Here is a 21117-nt window from a genome sequence, read left to right on the forward strand (position 1 = left end):
TCGTTTACCCTCATTTCAAGCATCACCTTCACTCTCCTTCTGTGTCTTTCCTCCGTTTTTCACTTGTTTTTACCTTCCTCTCAATCTCCCCTTTCACTCTCCTTCTGTGTCCTCTGTCTTTCCTCCACTTTCTTGCACTTTTGCTGCCTTATTTGCACTTTTCTCTCTTTTTGCCTTTTTCAGCCCGTTTTCCCCGCCTCTGCTGCCCCCGCGGCCCCTCCCCCCAGCACAACCAGTGCGACCGGCCCAATCCAGCTCCCCTCACCGCTCCCGCCTCCCAGCTGTCCAGCCCTCCTCGACCCCTACTTAATGGAGGCCGTGCCGCCGGCATGCCAAAGGCAAGCCCATCTGCACCCGACTGCGACCAGCGCCAGGAACCCTGGATCTCTGCACCGCCAACGCTGCGACCCAGCGGCACTCCACGCTCTCAACCCAGGCCACAACAACAACTGCAAGCTAGCATCACCACCCGACACCCACGGACCCTTCAGCTGTCACAGCTGCCGGCACACCTGCAGCCCCGCCAAGACCACGGACCCAGCGCAACCCGCCCACAAGAACACAACTGAACCGAAGACCCTGCAATGCATTCTCCTCAACGTCCGATCCCTCCACAAACTCGCCACCGAAATCTGGGACCTCCTCGACGGCACCACCCCGGACGTAGCATTCCTTACCGAAACCTGGACCAACACCACCTCGGGACTGGACTTCGTCATTCCCCAAGGATACAAGATCTCCAGGAAGGACCGCTCCACCCGCCCGGGAGAAGGAATCCCCATCGTCCACAAATCCACCCTCCGCCTGAGCACACTCCCCGACGAGCCCACAGGCCTGATGGAACACCTTCACTTCAAGATACTGGCCAGCCCTACCTCCACCCTCCGAGGAACCCTTATCTACCGACCCCCTGGACCCCGTGGACTTTTCACCAACTCCATCACGGACATCATCTCCCCGCATGCCATTGCGTCCACCAACTACACCCTACTGGGAGACCTCAACTTCCACCTCGACAACCAATTGGACCCCAGCACCACATCCCTCCTGGACAACCTCCACATCATTGGACTCCGCCAGATTGTGACCGAACCCACGCACTCAGCAGGACACACCCTCAACCCCCTCTTCACAACAGGAAACTCCATCACCTTCAGCCGCACCACCGCAACACCGAACTCCCATGGATTGACAATCGATGCGTCCACTTCACCTTCAGAACACCCACCATCCACGGACACCAGCACCTGCTCCCATGAAGAAACTGGACCAGAATCCCCGACCAGCTAACCTCATCACTCAGCAACTCCACCGCAACCATCGCGGAAAACGACGACCCCAACACCGCAGCCTGAACCCTGCACTGATGGATCTCCGACAGCGCCAACACCATAGCCCCCCCCCCCCATCAAGAAAAACAACAACCCCCATGCCAAGAAAGCTAGATGGTTCACCACCGAACTTCGAGAGTTCAGATGCACTTGCCGCCGCCTCGAAGGCCTGGAGGAACACCAAATCCACAGAAGCCCACAACAACTCCAGAGCAGCCACCAACGCCCACCACCAACTCGTCAGAAAAACGAGGAAAAAAGCGATTGAAGACAGAATCTCCACTCATGCACACAACAGCAAAGAACACTTCAACATAATAAAGGAGTTTGCCCAACCCAATAGCGAGTCCACCGACATCCCTCCCTCACAAGACCACTGCGACAAACTCAACACCTTTTTCCACCACAAAATCAAGAGCATCTACGACAACTTCGACGAAGCCAACCAACACACTGAACCCTCACCAACCACCCCCGACACCCTGAAGCCAGCGATCGACAACTGGACAGCCCTCACCACCAAAGACACACTGAAGACGAAGTCAATCCTCTCCGTGGCCCCCATGGACCCCTGCCCCCACCACATTTTCAACAGAGCCACCGACACCATCGCACCCATGCTCTGCCACACCATGAACCGCTCCCTGGCAACCGCCACATTCCCTGATGACTGGAAACCCGCTGAGATCAGCCCCCTCCTGAAGAAACCCTCTGCAGACCCCACCGACCTCAAAAACTACAGACCCATCTCCCTGCTCCTGTTCCCAGCGAAAGTCATTGGGAAAGCCATCAACAGCCAACTCTCCACATTCAGAGCACAACATCCTCGACTCCTCCCAATCCGACTTCAGAAAAAAACACAGTATGGAAACCGCCCTCCTCGCCGAAACATACGACATCCGTCCCTTACTGGACAAAGGAGAAACAGCAGCCCTCATCCTCCTCAACCTCTCAGCGGCGTTCGACACAGTCTCTCACCGCACCCTAATACGCAGACAACACGGCGCAGGGATCCAAGACCAGGCCCTTCGACTGGATCCCCTCCTTCCCCTCCGGCAGAACGCAGCGGGTCAGACCCCCCCACCCCCCTGCCTTCCTTCCCTCTCGGACCCTACACCTACCACCTGCAGAGTCCCCCAGGGGTCCTCCCTCAGCCCTACGCTCTTCAACGTCTAGATGGCTCCGCTCGCCCCCATCGTCAGAACCTACAGACTCAACATTTTCATACGCAGAAGACACCCAACTCATCCTCTTCCTATCCAACGAACCCAAAACTTTCGAGAAGGCATGGAAGCCGTCGTCACATGGATGAAAAACAGCTGCCTACAACTAAACACTAACAAAACGGAAGTACTAATCATTGTCCCAAATCCCGATGCCTGGAACGACACCTGGTGGCCCCCCCGCCCTTGGAAGTCCGCCCACCCCCACGGACCACGCACGCAACCTGGGAATCATCCTGGACTCAGAGCTCAAAATGCACCGCCAGATCAACTCTGTCTCGTCCTCCTGCTTCCACACCCTCTGCCTCCTACGTAAGACTTTCAAATGGATCCCCCTCGAACACAAAGACCGTCACTCAAGCCCTGGTCACCCACAGGCTCGACTACGGCAACGCGCTTTATGCCGGAATAAACCAAAACCTCACCTGCAAGCTACAGAACATCCAAAACGCAGCTGCAAGACTGGTTCTCAACCTGCCAAGAAACTCCCAGCACCTGTGCACACTCCACTGGCTCCCCATCGAAGCTAGTCACCTTCAAGATGCTAACCCACGCTCACAAGGCCCTCCATGACACCGGACCAGCATAATTGAACAGCTGCTTCAAATTCCACACACCCCAAAGGACCCTACGATCAGCCCAGCTCTCCTACGCCGTGGTCCCCCCGCACCAGAAAGACCAGATTGGGAGGCCGCTCCTTCTGCGTGGCCAGAGCCTGGAAAGACCTTCCGCTCCACCTCAGACAGATAACATCGCTCCCCATCTTCGCAAGAAATCTCAAAACCTGGCTCTTCAACAGACCGCCTCCTTGATGGACTGGAACCTGCGACCACCCCAACCCGCCACCCCCCCCCCCCCCCCCCAGCGCCTTGAGACCCTTATGGGAGAGTAGTCTCGTTTTAACAGACACCTGATTGATTGATAGACAATCCCCAACTAAAAGGGTCAATCAATTACGTTTTTCTGAACACTGACATTTGGTGGATGGTAGGGGAGAAGGGTGTATGTTAGCAGATTCTGTTGATAAAGGGTAGGAAGTTTTGAGACTGGGCCTGCCCTTTTGTCGGTCCTGATTGCACCTGACTGTCGTCAACCATCCTGAAGTAGCAGAGTCTTCACACATTTTAACTAAGTATTGTTTACACCTGCTTAGAGATAGCATCATTGCTACCTGCTGTGAGAGCCATAACCTTGCACAAAGGCTGTGTCTGCATTGCATCCAGACAATGACATTTGAAAGGAAACCACCTCAAACCAGTTCCAGGACCTTCGACTGTGAAGCAACACACTCGGTCTGGAAAATGTGTATAAAAGTGAGATCCAAGCAACCACACTTTGTTCCAGTTACACATTCTTCTTGACCAAGTAAGGCAGCGCTCTAAGAGCTGCTGTGAGACCTGCCTGCATGACAACTCATCTCCCAAAGATGAAGGAAGATCACCTAAAGTCTGCACAACTTGCTGGGAATGCTGTGGACCCCCCTCACATCTAGAAGGTGTTCTACCTGCTCAGAGGGAAGGAAAGTGCCTGCACCTGAAGGAGAAAAGACAGTCCAGGAGGAGGAGCCAGGCCATGTCCCTGATGTGTGGAACACCCAATGATAAGCCCAGTGACCTTGAAAGTCAAATTAGAAGCGACTCACATCAAGTGACTTAATTCGGTCCCCCTCTGTGATTCCTGTGGCAAACTATGTAAAGAAACTACAAACGTAGAACAAGTGTGTGCTATCCATGCTCCTACATTAATCCTGAGGGTCATGTGCTGCCACTGTCTGTGGGACTTATCCTTCTAGAGTGTCATTGCTGCTGAAGTCCAGGAGCTGCCTCCGGCCCAGAAAACCCAATTGCCAAAGATGAGCATCAGTCGGCCATCCTGCATCTCTGTTCATCCCAGGGCCTCAGTGAGGAGCAGGACCACCATCTGCAGTCCTGTACTGCCAAAGAAGACCCTGCAAGTGCGTTACCAACAAGTGTTCCATTCACCGCCGCATCAAACTGGCTCTCTGCTGTGGAGGTAACATAGGGATGGAGTTTGAAAGAGTCAGGGTATATATCTTGTATGCAGAAAGAGAAATTTGTTACGAATTTAATATTTCGCACCTTGACTCACAACTGTTATTGCTTAATGAACTGCCCAGCTTTTGCCTTGGACTGCATTTCTGATATGTCACTGTAGATATTGGAAAGCACTCTAGAATTCGAAGAGTGTATTACAGGTGAGATGGTGAGAAACTAGTAGACATAGGTGGGAGCAAAAGATCCTTGTGTCCGAACCCGCCATAAAATTGTGTAGTAATGCGATTTGCTATGACATTAAAGTACTTTCTTTTTACTATGATAAACTCTGGGCTATATAGTGAATTATTGTGCCGCTAGTTTGACTTTGAGACTCTACCCCACACTACCTCACCTAGAAGTCTTTGACTGTCCATCCTCATTACCCTGACTGTCAAGTGCAAAAGTAGTGCACTTAGTGGGAGAGAGACTTGGGATCATTGGATGAGGAGGACTGGCGATCGGCTCTTATGTCCCCTAGAGAAGCAGCCATCACATTTAGATTTAGATTGATACAGCTTAGGATTCTACACAGGTCCTATATGACGGGGATCACCTTGGCTAAAATAGGCACAAGAGCCGATGACCTCTGCTTTTACCATACTATCTGGGATTGCCCTGTGATTCACCATCTTTGGGAGGAAACCACTGACCACAAGCAGACCACACTGGGTAGGGAGGTGATACTGACACCGAAACTGGGATTACTGAACATCTGGGCCGCAACGGACTTCCCAGAAATAGAACAACAGTTGGTGACATTAGGCTACACACTGGTAAAGCGGGAACTGGCGAAGGGGTGGGGGGGGGGGGGGATGGGCATTCCGCCTTCTACTTCTACATGGGGGAAAGAATTAGACAGGTGCATGATAGCCGAAAAATAAGTTTTTATAACCCGGGGCTGCCCCAAAAAATGGGACAGAATATGGTCCAAATGGAATGTATATCGTGGAGACATATGCATATCCCCAATGGTGGAACTGGAAATGCGTAGAGATACGGACAGAGATGTGAATAATTGATGTAACTGCTTCCCTGTGCAATATGCCAACGATTTCAGTAACCAGTCAATTCATTGTCTGTATGAATGTAATCAATTTAAATAGAAACAGTTAAAAAAAAAAAAAAAAAAAAAAAAGTAGTGTACTTGGCCCAGTTTCCAGAGCTGTAATAGTATTTACCCCAGGGACAAACTACCCTAACCAATACAGTTGTGGCCCACTAGTCCCCTTTCTGCCCTGATGCCCCAGAATTGGGACTGACAGTAGCATAACTAGAAACACAGATTTGGCACTCTACTGGATCCCTTATAATTAAAGTATGCCACATAGATGCAGCAGTTGGTTAGGCCTAAAAAATTCATTACTTTTCTGACCTGTTTATACGTGCCTGGATGTCCATACTTTGATCTCAGATCTTTCAAGGCAGCTGAGCTGTCGATCTATACATTGAATATGTCTCCTAGTATTGAGTCGAAATTATCTTGAATAGGCTTAGGGTGTTTGTGACATTTCTTCTCCTTCCCTACTCTCATGTTTAATTTTTCCAATGTTTACAGTTCATCATTCTCCAGTTTCCACCATCCAGCTGCCCAATCGAGATCAGTCTGATACATCTGAAAGTGTGAACTACTCCATGTATTGTCCTGACTACACTGTCCGGGCTCTAACAGACCTGCAGCTCATTAAGGTAAGTAATTGAATCTGTTCATTAACTGAGAGGTGGCCGTACTCTGTTTTCCAGGTACATTATCTTCATGTGTGGGAGGCCTTCTTCACTGATCTTCTAATCATTTCAAACTCTGAATCTTAGACTAGCTCCCTCCTGTTTTGTGACTTAACCATCTTGGAATGTGCACTGCTCTGCATAGTCACATCTCTCTGCCTATTTGCTGGTTCCTGGAATACTTTACAATGGAAAAAATAGTTATTTAAATATATTCTAAAGGCAGCATTTCTTTCTTTGTGTTAAATAAGAAAATGAGAATGTCCAAATATAATTTCTGAAAGGTTTTGATGCTCAAAGCTATATTAAAAGCCACTTAAAAAAGGAAATTAGCTGTTCTTAAAGGTATCAGTCTGGAGTACATTATCCACTCTGAAGCAGGATCCCTTCTAACTTAAGTCTTTTGAAAATGACTTTTTAAAAAGTAGTTCAATCTCTTTTGCACATTCTCATTTGCAGCAGTTTTGGTTTAGGGATGTACACAGTTGGCAGCATATGCTGCTTTAGATCACATCTTGTGCACATATTGTGCGCAATCCTACGATATAGCTTTGTCACAAAATGTATTTCTTCAAAGAAGTACTTTTTGTTGCGAGACCATATGACTGTCGATCCCAGAGGCCCCTCAACCATGGAACCCTGAGGAACTTCAGAAACCACAGATTTGTCGCACCCACAATGAAATGTGCACCCAGGACCAAGAGCCTTATTTTGGATCTCGAGCATCAGCACCAAGGACTTCTTGGAAGAACTTTGGCCTTGAAAGGATATTGTGTGCATGCATTGTGAGGACCATCCTCCTAGTGATTGGTCTACAAGACAGTCTTGTCTCCAAACCAGAGAACAGTACCAAAAAAGAATGCCATGCCTTGATCAAGAAAACACCTTATAAAAAGGCTTGAGAAAAGGTGAGAAAGTGGCTCTGTATATACTGTTCCCAAATAGGTACAGGGTGTACAGAGTCCCCAGTCCCCAGAGGGTTGGCAGAGGCTAAAGTTAGATATAACCTTACTCTCTAAAGTGGTAGCTTGGTCGAGCAGTAAGGCAGTATCAGAGGACCGTGTAAAGCATTTGTTGCACACACTCAGTCAGCAAATGGTCTCACACACTCAATAACTGAACTCTAGGCCAATGGTTTATATATAAAAAATATATGCTTGTTTTATTTTAGAACCACCAATAGGTATTAAAATATACTTTCTCAGAATGAGATGCTTTATATAGATACTTTTGCAATATGCAATTGACTTTTGTAGAAAGTTACAAGTGGTTGCAATAAGCAACACAATTTTAAACACAATGCTTTGAGTTCAATGGAAGTTTCAAGTTATTTGCAACAGATTACTTTTAGGATTACTTTTGGAATTCCAGGACTGGATCCTAGATTCAGTCCTGGGTCAGTACTTGGATTCAAGTGATAAAAGTCGACTTAATTACTGTGATGATTTTTAGATTTTTTGTTATTTTAAAAGTTGACACTTAGAAAATATTTCATAGAAAACAGTCAATGATTCCCTATGGCAGAAAATTCAAGTTGCTGGTATAGTATGTTCTTGTTACTTTTGTAATCCAGTACTGGGTGCCTAGACTCAGTACTGGGACAGGTAAGTAATTACGTTTTCAGAAATTATATGATTTTTAAAGAATATTTAGTTTGTAGAAATTGACACTTAGAAGAAATTTCATAGAAAAACAGTCAATGATTTCCTATGGGAGAAAATTGGGTTACTGGTAAGTACAGTTGTAAGTATTTTTCAGTCCGTGCTGGGCACCAAGATCCAGCAATGGGAGCTCACCTAATAGCAGGTGAGTATTTTCGTTTTCGTTACTCGGCTGATTTTAGGTGAATATTTTTTTTTATTTTTTTTTATTTTGTTAATAAGCAGCAGTACAAAACAACAGTCGAACACGCAGTTTTCCACAATATAGAGCAGTTCAGTAGCAACTGAGAGAGACCAGTACGTAGGAAACAGTTCCCCAACCTTCTACATCTTCAATTAGGTGAATATTTTAAGATTTGCAAAGTCCACACTTAGAAGAAATTTCAGGTAAAACCAGTCAATGTTACCCTATGGAGAAAATTTAGTTATCGGTTTAAAGGTAAGTACTCGACTGGCAGAGTTAAGGTTCTGGGCATAGACTCGGGGGGGGGGGGGGGGGGGGGGGGGTCTCCCAGGGTCAGGTAGGTACAGTTGGTTCACCCTCAGCAGCACAGGGGCGGCTGGGTGCAGAGCGAGTTAGGCCCCATGTTATCCTATGAGAGGTAAGGGGCCCTTGGTTGGTGGCTGCTGACTAGCAGGCCACGCGGCTGTGGGAGCTGGGCTCCTGGTCACTTAGGGCAAGTGGGGAAGTAGATAGGTGTAGAGGTTGCACTGCCAGGGCCACTCGGGCGGCTGGGTGCAGGGTGCTTTTGAGCCTTCGGGCGTTCAATTGATTTCAATGGGAAAGCTCCAGTTTAGAAAAAGACTGCAAGCTCGGGGACGAAGATTCTTCAGGTGCCACCACCACTTTGAGAGGTAAGTTGGGTAGTTGGAGGATAGGTAGGTACCCTGGGATTGGGCACAGGTGGCCCCGGGGTGCCGGGTGCACGGGTGCCTTTTTGTGTCGGGAACTCTTACCTTCTGTTGATCGCGGTTGGGGGGGCACCTGGTTCTGAGGCTGCAGGCTTCTTCAGGAGTGTCGAGGAAGGTCCTTGGGTGCCGGACTCAGGGTCACAGTCGCCGTGGGGTCGTCCTTGTGGTCTTTGTTCACTCCGGCACAGGCCAGGCTTGGCGGGTGCAGAGTGTGCAGGGTTTGCGGTTCCGGGCTGCTGCCAGGGATTAGAAGTAGATTTTGAGTAGAGCCTCTACTCATGGGAGTCCCAGGGGGCTTAGAGTCAAAAGGTAGCCAGGTCCTCCGGGGTTTGTGAGGTTGCTGGCCACAAGAGATGTCGGGTTGGAGCAGGAGCAGGTTTGAGGGTCGACAGCCCGGTAGGGCTGGGGCCAAAGCAGTTGGTGTCTTCCTCTTCTTAGCAGCTGCAGGGCAGGTCGTCTTTCTTCTAGCTCTTCTTTGGATTTCGGAATCTGGAATCTGGGGAAGGAAGGTTCAGGGTGCCCCTAAATACTAGATTTAGGGGCGTTACAGGTAGGTGAAGGGCAGGGACCAATGGGTCCCTGTCCTGGGGTGGGTACACCCCCTATCCTGCCTCTCTCCTGTGGGAGGGGGGCAGTAGCCTAGTCCTGATTGGTCAGGGCTTCCCATCTTCAAGATGGTGAGAGCCCGGAGATGTGCTTCACCTCGCCTCCCCCACCTGAGGGGTGGGGTTGGCAGGCTGGCACATCCCCTGTCCTTATTTTGGGTTTCCGGCCAAGCTTCCCTCCAGAGTGGGGGGTTGCAGTGGCCTGGGGAAGCTCACAGAGGCGGCATGCCTTTGAAGCTTCCCCTTGCCCATCCTGGGGGAGAAGATTTCGCACCTCGCCCAGGATGTGCATTGTTGCAGGCCCAGGAGAGCAGGGGCTCTCCTACCCAGGGGTCCAGCAACATGTCAGAACAGACGTGGATTGTAGGTTAGGTTTTAGAGGGCAATTCTAAGATGCCCTCTGGGGTGCTTGGTACATTAAATCCCACACTGGCATCAGTGTGGGTTTAATGTGCTGAGAAGTTTGATACCAAACTTCTCAGTCTTCAGTGTTGCCATTATGGTGCTGTGGAGTTCGTGTTTGGCGAGCTCTCAGCACCATGTACTCTTAAACGGCAGCACTGCACTTACAGTGCCCAGGAATGGACCTGGGTACTGTAGGGGCACAGGGCTCCTACTCCTGTGCCCACACCACTGGCATAGGGCACCCAGCTAGAGGGGTGGCTGATGTATTCCATGGCAGTGTAGGTGGTGAGCATGGCACACAAGGATGTGTGCCATGTCGACTTTGTTTTGTCTTGTACCCAGACACCCAGCTTGCAAGGGCAGTGTGTGTGTAAGGGTACAGGGCCTCTAAGGGTGGCACAATGAGTGCTGCAGCCCTTGGAGGCCTTCCCTGGTCACAAGGCCCTGGGTACCTATGGTACCATTTACCAGGGGCTGACATGTGGCCAGGGTTTGCCAATTTGGGTTTTATGTTTTAGGGAAGGAACATAGGCCCTGGGCACCTGATTGTCAGGAGTCCAGGGCACACTCAGTCAAAGTACATTCAGAAATTCAGCAAAAAGTGGGGGCATACCATGCAAGAAAGATGGCACTTTCTCACACCCTTCAGTTGATGATGCTTTTTGAAGCCCGATACCACTCTGCACTAAATCGCTCTTAGACTTTGGAGAAGTTTGAGCATGGAGATGATCCGCTTCCACCCTGTGCAGCAAAACACGTCATGAAGCCCCTGAGGTGTTCGTCTCCAAGTACTGATACATAATTGAGAAATGTTCAAGAAGGAAGTGATTTTCCTCACACACGAGTCAGATGTGCGGTAGCAAACCCTTTACATTAATTCTGATGAAGGCCATATAATGTATATTGTTGCCCGGCCTCCACGACAAACAAAGAGGCTTCACAAAAAATGCAGGCTTACATTTAAAGGGGCCATATTGAAGGAGATCAGGGCATTCCTATCCCTTAAAGCGAAAAGGTAACTAGTGACGTGCCACCATCTGAATTCCATTACTCACTTTTCAACTCTGACCAAAATACTTCTGCTGTTCTATTGCCTCCACATCAAGTTCCGGGGACAGAAGAGTAAGAAAATAACATATGGTAGGACTATAGCATAGACATCCATGATGACAAACAACTTTAGCTACCCAGTGAAGGCTGCTCTGCTGGATGACACTTTGTCGGATCAGTCATTAATAGTGAGGACTTCAGTGCAGCGCAATATTCTACTTCAAATAGAGGCAGAGAATGGCTTACTCATGGAGACCCTGTCAAGAATAGGGCTATTGAATATTTATTTGCCAGTGCTGAAGACCATGTTAAATTGTTTGTCCATTAACAATAAGACCCCTGTCAAAACAATGATGATTACAACACGGGTCAAGGATAAATTGAAACCTGCATCACAGGATCTTTGTTCATCCATTGACAAGTGCATGTAGACTTGCTTGTTGTGCACACAGCAAGAAAAAGACCACCTATGCAGGGTTCAGAGGTACCCCGGACCCTGATTGAGAGTAAGCAGATAGTCACTGCAGGCTAGTGTGTGGCAGTCTAGGCTGCAACTCAGTTGCACATTACTAACTGAATGGCACTACAATCCTGAAATGATGTACACCAGTGGGAGGAGATCCAAGACATACAGGGCACAGGAAATCATGCAAGAAGGCAAAGTTATAACAAATGCAAGTGTTTGATGTGCACTGGAGGCAGGAGACATGGCCTAAAAACCAGTAAATATCAATGTTCTACGTGTACATGCTTGTGTAGGATTGTAAGCTTTACTCTGTAAGTCCAGCCGTCTCTCACCACCTTACCATTTAAAAGAGTACATCTGTTTGGATCCCAAGTAGGTGAAATGCTGGAAAAAAATTAAAGATTCAGACACTGTGAAGGCCACGAGTACCCTTCAGCTCTAACAACAAATTTATTTCTGTGGCCTCCCAACACACCGCAGCAAAAGGCTGTGCAAGACCACTATATCGACCATAGTAGTCCTTTCAGTCAGTACGTCAGCCTAAAGGTCCACAGAAAGCAAGCAGGATCAGTATGCTATGGGGCTCTTCCATGGTAATGGCCAAGCCAAATACACAGTTGCCTAAGGAAGATGTGTCTCTGCCACAAAACAGTGACCTCCCATAGATTGCCCCGACTTTGTAGCTACTTTCAGTGGGGTAGGGTGGGTGACTAAATGAGGTTCTACCTCCCACAGGAAGAGGAGCATATCATCATATTAATGTATTCTATCTAGCATCACCCAGTTATTGTTTAAAAGATAACATTAGTGTTCCCAATCCCACCACACGACACAGCACAGGCACATTTGGCTCTCTTGGCAGAAGCAAATGTACAGCTTCTCAGGGATACAATATAAAAAGTTCCAGCACACCAGCAGGGACAAGGAGTGTATCCTTGAACGTTTGTGCTGTATGATCGACCTAAGGGCACTCAATGGTTATATTGTGTCCAACCCCATCAAAATGACAACCCTGCCAGACTACATTCCTTGCTATGAATAGTTTATTGCATGTTACCACTTTATTTCAGAAATTGGTAATTTCACTTTACAGTACATCTGGCCAATCACCAGTACTATTTGGGGCGAATGGAATCCATTCTGTATTCAAAGTCATACTTTACAGAATCACAAAAGCCCCAGGAGTATTTACAAAATGTCTAGCTGTGCTAATGGTGCACTTGTTTCGTAGTCAAATTCTTATGAACCTATTTCCAAACAACTGGATAGGGAATGTTATGTTGATGCTAATGAAGTTTTATAAAGTGCTCATTCACCTGCAGGTCTATTGGTGCTGAAAAATAGTTGGCACAGGATGGAAGTTACTTGGGGGGGAAAAAGTGATGTTTTGCAGCATGAATCCTTTTCTGGATTCACATGCTGTCGGTCTATTCTGCCATCTAGTGGTTGGGTCTGGAATTGTGTTTTTTCATTCTGTCTTTTCTTAGGTCTCGCCTGGCGAAAGTTGCGCATGCGTTGCTCTTGTCAGAGAGACCTTTTGGAATTAATTCTCCGCCCCAGGCTAATGCACGCGCCTGCATGGACAAAGATGGCTGCGCTCGCCATCTGTCCAAAGCAGACAGCATGCGCGTGTCCGTGGGACAGTGGACAGTCCGCCGCCATCTTGTTTTGTATAGGTCGCGGCGCTGTATGTTGTTCGCGCAGCTCACACTCATTCGTTGCTTCTATTGGTCCCTAGAGGTCTGTCACTGCGCCTCCGTGCGCCAGCTCTCGGTCTGGTCTTTCCTTCTTCTCTCCTCAGTCTGCCACTGCTCGGCTCTAGGAGTCCTCTTACTGTGCTCTCCTCCCCGCTGGCAGTCTGTCGCGTCCTTCTCACCTTCCCCCTTACTCTCTCACACTCGCCCTTCACTCATGTCAGTTCCTCTTGCTCTCTCACTGCTCTGTCCCTCTCCGACCACTGCCTTCAGTTAACCGTGACTGAGCTCTCCACCCCAGCTCTTCCTCTTCATGCACTGCCTTTCTCCCTCGTGCTTCCCTCCGCCCCTCGTGCTCTCTCACACTTGCCGCACCTCACCATCCACCGCCTTCAGTGAACCCTCACTGAGCTCTCCATCCTAGCTCTCCCTCTTCTTGCACTCACTCCTTGTCCCCCGTGCTTCCCTCTGCCGCTCGGGCTCTCACACTTGCTGCCCCTCACCATCCACAGCCTTCAGTGAGCCCTCGGGTCGCCGGGCCCTTTATCTCACTCACTGGTATGTGATGTCGTTGTGGTCCCACTTGAGGTCGCTGTCGAAGGTCTGGAAGTTGCCCACGTCGGGCACCCGCAGCGGGGGGTCTTCATGGCCTCCAGGGTGCTCTAGTCCAGCTCGCCCATCTTGTTCAGCCCCAGCGTCTTCTGCATCTGGAGCAGGGCCTTGCTGAGGGACACGTAGTTGCTGCTACCGGCACCTGCGCTGTGATTGTAAATACAGTCCACACGAGCTTGGCCTCGTCTGCAGTTCGCAGTGTGTACAAGCATGGAAAATGGGAATCAAAAGCGAGAAGACTTCACAGCTACCCCACTGCTGTCCGGGCCTACATGCTTCACACGATACTTGTACCCTTCTCTTAATATGTTGTAGGCGTTCAGGGCACCATGAAGCTAATTCATTCGAAAAAACATTGTACGTAAGACGCATAACCTGCGATTTCATTTTACAACCATTGGTAAATTGTATGCACCATTCTTTGTGTTTTCCTAGGTATCTACAATTACTATAAGAGGCTCTCGCAAGTTTCGTATAATTGCAAAGTTTATTGAATGGTAACAAAGTCCCTTATTAGTAAGTGCCCTCTTGTTGGTGCTGAACGCAGCCTGTTGAGGTGGACTCGGAAGAGTGAAAGCTTGTTTTGTGACTACGGTTTAAAGAGCAACGTTAATGGACGTTCAGGTTCTTCTTACTGTGTGAGTGGTCTTAACGGTCGGTGCCCTTGACTCATGTGCATTGTCGTATTACCAGAAAATGTGAAGTTGATTTACGACTGCAGTTCAGTCATACATCACCTGTGCTGTGATTAAAGGTTTAGGCAAAATCCTTGAGGTGAGGAATCGATTAAGTATAATTGAGACACTTGTCAAAATGTCACGTATGTGACGAATACCCACTATAGCTTGCTTTGAATGAACACACTCTGACATTACTGTCAGAAGAAACATTTTGAAACCGTCATACACCGAATGCTTCCACGTGGACCTTGAATTTCAGACCTGGACGCTCGAATGCTTTAAATGCACGGTTGTTTTATGGGCTTGTCTAATTCCTACCCTGTCTATTTTGGTCTACAGTATTTTGGGGCCTATAGTATCTTGCCATGGATTTGTAGAGATGTCGGCGTAGTAGTAGAAAATGTGCTGCTTTTTTTGCTAGTGTATTGTAAATTCGTTTTCATTACTAGAACATGATTTGGAATGGGAACGGTGATAGATGGTCTAAGCTGGAGTTTCAGCTCTCCCCTAGATGTTACATCTTGTAATTAATAAATATATCTTCAGCACATGGCTACATTAATCCTCATCATTTCAGGGTCAAGGAGAATGAATGATATGAGGCACTGTGAGTTTTGTTTGCTGATGGGCAATAATTTACAGTACCATACTATCTGTGTGCATGTGTTGACATGGTAACGCCTCGCAAGTTCCTCGCTATGTTCTACACAAATGGTGTATGCTGAAGGTAGTGCGCGATGTCCGCCACTCCCCTTATCTAATGACAGATTATCTGGGGCGAGGGACCACCACCAGTTTGTGCTGAGTGCATGGTGAATGTGAACGACAGTATCCAGACGGATTCAGTCTATATATTCACAATGGATTGAAGGACTGGTCTGCGGTAAACCACTCCCAAGAGTTGGTTGACCTGGAGATGAGATTGGTGTCTGTTGATATACACTTGTCTCAAAGCCTCCTCACATTTTAGTGATGACTGCATGGTATCTTGAGATGGGCCTATGGGCCTGAGAACTGGTTCTCAGTGGAGATAGCGGCAGAATCGGCATCCCAGATGATGCCAACCTCAAGTAAAGAGCTATGTTGGGTATCCTTCAAACTGACTGTATCACAATGTCGATGCACAAATGTTTCTGTATCTTGTTCATAGTGACGCATTTTATGTGGGCACCTTATTGTGGCGCTAAAGCGTGCCTGAAGCTTGCACACATGCACGCACGTACTGACCTCACTTTGGAGGTCGGTCGAATTAATAACAAGCATTGGCATAGCCAATAGGTCTCGCCTTTGGGACCTTATAAGTGTTTAGCCATGCAACAGTTGATGTTGTTGCACCAAGGATATTGTGCTGGATAACCAAACACTTATAAGGTCCCAAAGACGAGACCTATTGGCTATGCCAATGCTTGTTTTTCTTTCTGTGGACGGCGTCGACCGCAATCCCTTGTGTGACGTCAGATGGCTCCCCGGAAATTTGTGCATCGTTGCTATCTTCAGATTCTTTTTTTCTACTTTTGGGTCTGGAAGCACATCGGAGGAACTCTGAAGAATCTTCAAGCACCTGCATTGAAGAGAAGGAAAGGGCCCTGAGAATCACTGGCGGCCACAAAGGAACATTGAAGCCCGGGAGGAGAGCTCCCCTCAGGGAGGGGGACCCTGTTGCTGGAGGACACGTGGCCGGAAAAGGCAAAGTAGAGGGACTGATAAGGAATAAGTAAGATGACCCAACCACTAGATGGCAAAATAGATGCACAGCATGTGAATTAAGAAAAGGATTCATGCTGCAAAACATGACTTTTCCCAAGTAACTCCCATCCTATGCCTTTCCTTTTTCAGCACCAAGAGACCTACAGGTGAATGAGCACTTTCAGAAAACTTCATTCGCATCAACATCAAATTCCCTAGCCATACGTCTGGAGAACCCCTCGCCCCTTTACATTCTGTCCAAACTGCCACCACAAGTTTGTACAGAGGAAGCCACCCGAGTTCTCTAATCTGTGTCTTCCGATGAATCACAACGCCGAAGACTGTGAGGCATTTGCCGAATTCTTATCGAAGACTCTCAAAACCTGATTAAAGCCGTGACTTTTACATCACGCCATGGCGGACAACCAGAAATCCCCTGGATCTGGGTCTGCCCAGTGACGACAAAAAAATGTTGAAGAAGCAGACATGGCACAGGTAGGAGAATCAGACGCCGAAGGGAGCGTTGTCGAAAAAGCAGAAGCTGCGAGGAAAGTGGCGAGAGACACCGTAAAAAGAAAGGTAATAAATGCCCCAAAAACCCCCAAGGCCACTTAGACGTCGAAACACTTGACGACCGAAGGTCAGCTCAGATACAAAGAGCTGCACAGGTCTCAAGCAAAGGACATCGATGGGGGCAAGCCTTTGAAACAACCCTTTACACCGACTGACGCAAAGAAGGTGCTGAAGGAAACGGCCAGGTAGGCTAAGCACACGGAGCCGATTACTTCAAAGAGGAAGCCCTTCTCTATGACCGACACTGTATGCTCACTCAAGGTCGAAGGGAAAAGACACCAACTCAAGGCTGTGTAACGCCCTGAACGTCTCAGGATCGTTTAACAGACACGATAATGAGAACGCAACCACTTGTGAAGGTTTAGTTATTTTAATGAAGGCAAAAATAATACAAGGAATAAACAAAGGTTATAGTCACTGGAATCCTCCAGGCTAAGTACGTTACCAGCCCACAGCACGGATGGTCCTAGCCGTCCTCTGCATATACGCCGATCCCGGCGTATGCCAACAGAGGGCAGAAATGAAATGGCCGACAATGCCAATCGGTAGGCTGTGAGGGGCACGAAGAGTGTTGGGGAGAATCGAGGAGTCAGGGAAACACCCAGCCGGGGTCTCTACCTGAAGGGAACAGCCGCTCAACCTCTTCCTCAGACTGCACCGGGACGCGGAGTCACCTCCTGGTGATGCGTCACCGATACCCCAATCATAAGCAAAGAAGACTGAACCGAGAGCAGCCGCTCGATCGATCCTGTGGACTTCCGAGTCTGTAACGCGACAAACACCTCCTGGTGTGCGTTACAGCAGGCAGTCCCTGTATCTCTGGTCGGGCTGGGAGTTACGACTCCAACCAGCAAAAGCGCCACTGCGCTTTGACTCAGCCGAGTCAAAAAGCGAAGCTCAATGGTTATCCGGTAGAGCTTCCGGGTCCTTCACAGGTGACGATGGGGCAAGACATGGCCCAGGGAGTAACGACTCGACCTACCTCCGTTCTTGCCTTACTGGAGCACCACTCCGGAACACTGCTCTTCACTAAGCAGGTACGTCGGTGTAAACACAATATCCGACAGCGTTGTACCTCCCGGTTCCTCCCTTTATAGGGCGTGTTTTCCTTGAGTTATGTAACAGCTCTCCTGTTTACATAAGGGCGTGTTTTCCTTGAGTTATGTAACAGCTCTCCTGTTTACATAAGGGCGTGTTTTCCTTGAGTTATGTAACAGCTCTCCTGTTTACATAACCTCTCAACCGCTAAGCATCCTGGGAGATGTAGTCCGTTTTTGCTGGTTACCGTTTTCCTCCCCTCGCATGACAGGAATTCTTGACAGGCTGAAATGGCAGAGCTCATGCAGCGAAAGAAGGAATTTAATGGCTCCTTTAAGATCTTTCATATTCAAACGAAACCCTCCGTGCTGATGGACTTGGTGGAAGACATGCCAGACAACAAGGCGCCGTCAACACCAGAACCACATGAGGAAGAGCAAGAGGCCCTCTTCGATTACAAGGAGGAATAGTCCAGCATGATAGAGAAACAAGGGTGGTTTAGCAAGTAGTGGTAGGACCTCTGCTCAGAGTCCCCTGGGGAAGGTATCGACAACCCTCAAGGCCCTTGTACAATGGGCTAATCAAGAGGGGGCAGACACATATGGGGGCCAGCCATATATGGGGGCCAGGTAGAGGAAGCAAGGGAGGAACCATGCTTCCTCCTTCAAACCCTTATGCCATCTCAAAATGCGAACCTAGACCTGCCCATGCTCACCAGAGCTATAGACCAGGGCAAGGAAGCCTTGAAGGAACCTGCCACAGCTAGGGCAATTACTCCTGGAGTGGAGAAAAATTGTAAGCATTCCACCAAAGACCCTCTGTACATCAAGGGGAACGTGCAGGTAGACTCTTATCATATAGCTATGGCCAGGAGAAGGAACAACGCCCCCACTTCGACCGGACCGCCTCCAGAGAAGGGAAGCAAGAGGATAGACCTAGTGGTTAGAAAGATGGAAAGGGAGACCGCGGCATAATGGAGAATTGCAGATTCCAGCACACTCCTCAACAGATATGGCCACCTACAATGGGAGGAAATGGAAGGACTGATGCAACACCTTTCAGAGGAGTTCCAAAAAAGAACGATAGCAGTCATCCAGGAGGACAAGAACATTGCCAACTTTTTCCTTAAATCTGTGCTGGACGCAGCAGACGCAAGCCAGCAGACAGATGTGTACGGGCACCACACAGAGGAACCTTGCATGACTCAGGATTTCTGGCTTCAAGGCTGAGGTACAGGCTTCTGTCATAAACATGCCTAGAATTCCAGAAGACACTCAAGACCTGGCTGTTCAGCTGATTCTATCTGAAACAGCACAACCTTCAGCTCCTGGATACAATTCTGTGGTAATTAGCCGTGCTTTAATAAATTCACTGATTGATAGATTGAGAGGCACAAGAAATACCTCGGATTCCTCGTACACTACCAATTCAGAGTGCTATCCTTGGGGATAAAGTCCCCACCAAGGCTGTTCACAAAATGCCTGACGGCAGTGGCAGTATACCTGAGAAGACAGGGTATGTACGTCTACCCATACCTTTATGACTTGTTCATAAAGGCAAACTGGAAACAAAATGCCATTGGGACATGCAAAGCGTCGTGAGCACAATTCAAAATCTCGGTTTTACCATAAACCACGAAAAATCACCACCACTCCCAGAGAGGTTGAAGGTGTCCATGGGGACAATATTGGACTCTAGGACAGTGCAAGCATACCCAGTCCCCAGCAGAGTGTCGACAGTAGCGGAGCAAGCTCTCCTCTACCAGAAGGGACAGTCTGTTGGTGAGGACTTTCATGAAGCTGATGGGCATGGTGGCTTCATGCCTTCCTCTCATAACACATGCAAGACTGCATATGCGACCTATGCAGGAGTGGATCGGCAACAATGGTCACAAGCCACGGGGAGATGGGAGGATCTAGCGGTTGTCACATCAAGGATATCTAATGATGGAACTCGACAAACTTGTGTGGTAAGAACTTCCAACCTACCAACTCCCACGATGACAGTAACAGATGCATCCCATAAGGACTTGGGAGTGCACATGGGGAATCAAATGATCAAAGGACTCTGGAGACCTATGGAAGCTGTGGAACACACAAACTATCCGAATCTAAAGATGGTCTTCTTAGCACTAAAAGCTTTCCTGGCACGTGTGAAGGGATGAACAGTGCTTATACAAACCACAACACAATGACTACGTTTAGTCAGCAAGCAGGGAGGAACAAAGTAATTCCCACATCGGGGTATGTCCACATCACCCTCCAATACCATGGGCAGAGAAACTACACATTATGTGAAAAAATATATCTATAAATTATTTAAACATAGGGAACATCAAATTACCCTATGAATGGTACAATGTCCCATTCCAAATTCTTGAATAGTTAAAAAAAAAAACCCACACTGACTTCCTTTTGGAAAAAATCGTTATTTATTTTATATATATATATATATATATATTCAATCAAGGCTCCTGGTTCAGGAAAAAATCCACACGCACTCCCTGGTATGGTGCAGTTCCAATTCAATTTAATAACATCCCAAGCATGGCAAGCAGGTTTACAAAACCCAACGCGTTTCAGTCAGCTTTGACCTTGTTCACGGGTAACAGTTATTTTTCACTCTTCCGTTTTTATACTGGTCACATGATGTTACATTTTGCTTAGCCTTATGGTCCTTGTAGTCTAGCGACCATCGTAGGATTATTATTAACCTTTTTATCAGGTGTCAATTCATATATTTTGAACAAGTTTATATCTCCAATAATACCAATCAAATTATAGGTGCATGTACCAATAAAACATTTAGTAATCCAATCGTCATATTGACTAATGTTTATAATCAACTTGTACCTTGCTCCTTCGCCCTCTAGTGGGCCATGATTGAATATATCCGCACATTTTATCTCTCTGGTGAGTGATATGCTTTTAAACAATATACCTTAGATTTAAAACACCTGATTATGTGAAAATCAAATATATAACCATTTTTTCAGTTACTTCAAAGAAAAAAAGAAGGAAAACTTCAGATGAAAAAGGGGGGGGCACGGAAATCATAATGGGGCATTTTAGACTGTGTCCAGATCATTTCATTCTACTCATAAATGTGAGTGCATCTCCTCGTCTTTATTCAAACCATACGGGGTCAGAGTCCTGAACCCTAGGATGTGGCGTGATTCTTTCTGTCTAAGTGTCTTTTCGCGGTTGCCACCTCTCACATGACAACCCACCGTTTCGACAGCATAGAACTTCAATTGTTTCCAGTCACTTGAATGATATTTTTCCATGTGTTCCGCTACTGCGTAACTGCGGTCTTTATTGATCGTTGCTCTTACGTGTTCTAAAATACGTTTTTTCAGTTCGCAGACTGTGCTTCCTATGTATTTCAGCTTGCATGGACATT

General features: G+C 47.9%; 1 protein-coding gene across 3 annotated transcripts in view; it reads left to right on the forward strand.

The window, feature by feature from the left end:
- Nucleotides 1-21117, forward strand: part of CNNM3 (cyclin and CBS domain divalent metal cation transport mediator 3) — a 281724-nt gene that overhangs the window by 176875 nt on the left and 83732 nt on the right. For all 3 annotated transcript variants that reach the window (XM_085634570.1, XM_085634569.1, XM_085634571.1), the window contains exon 6: nucleotides 6167-6297. In XM_085634570.1, coding sequence (XP_085490696.1) covers nucleotides 6167-6297 — 131 coding nt within the window. The remainder of the gene's footprint in view (nucleotides 1-6166; nucleotides 6298-21117) is intronic.

Source organism: Triturus cristatus, chromosome 11 (genome assembly GCF_964204655.1).
Source record: "Triturus cristatus chromosome 11, aTriCri1.1, whole genome shotgun sequence".
Taxonomy (NCBI): domain Eukaryota; kingdom Metazoa; phylum Chordata; class Amphibia; order Caudata; family Salamandridae; genus Triturus; species Triturus cristatus.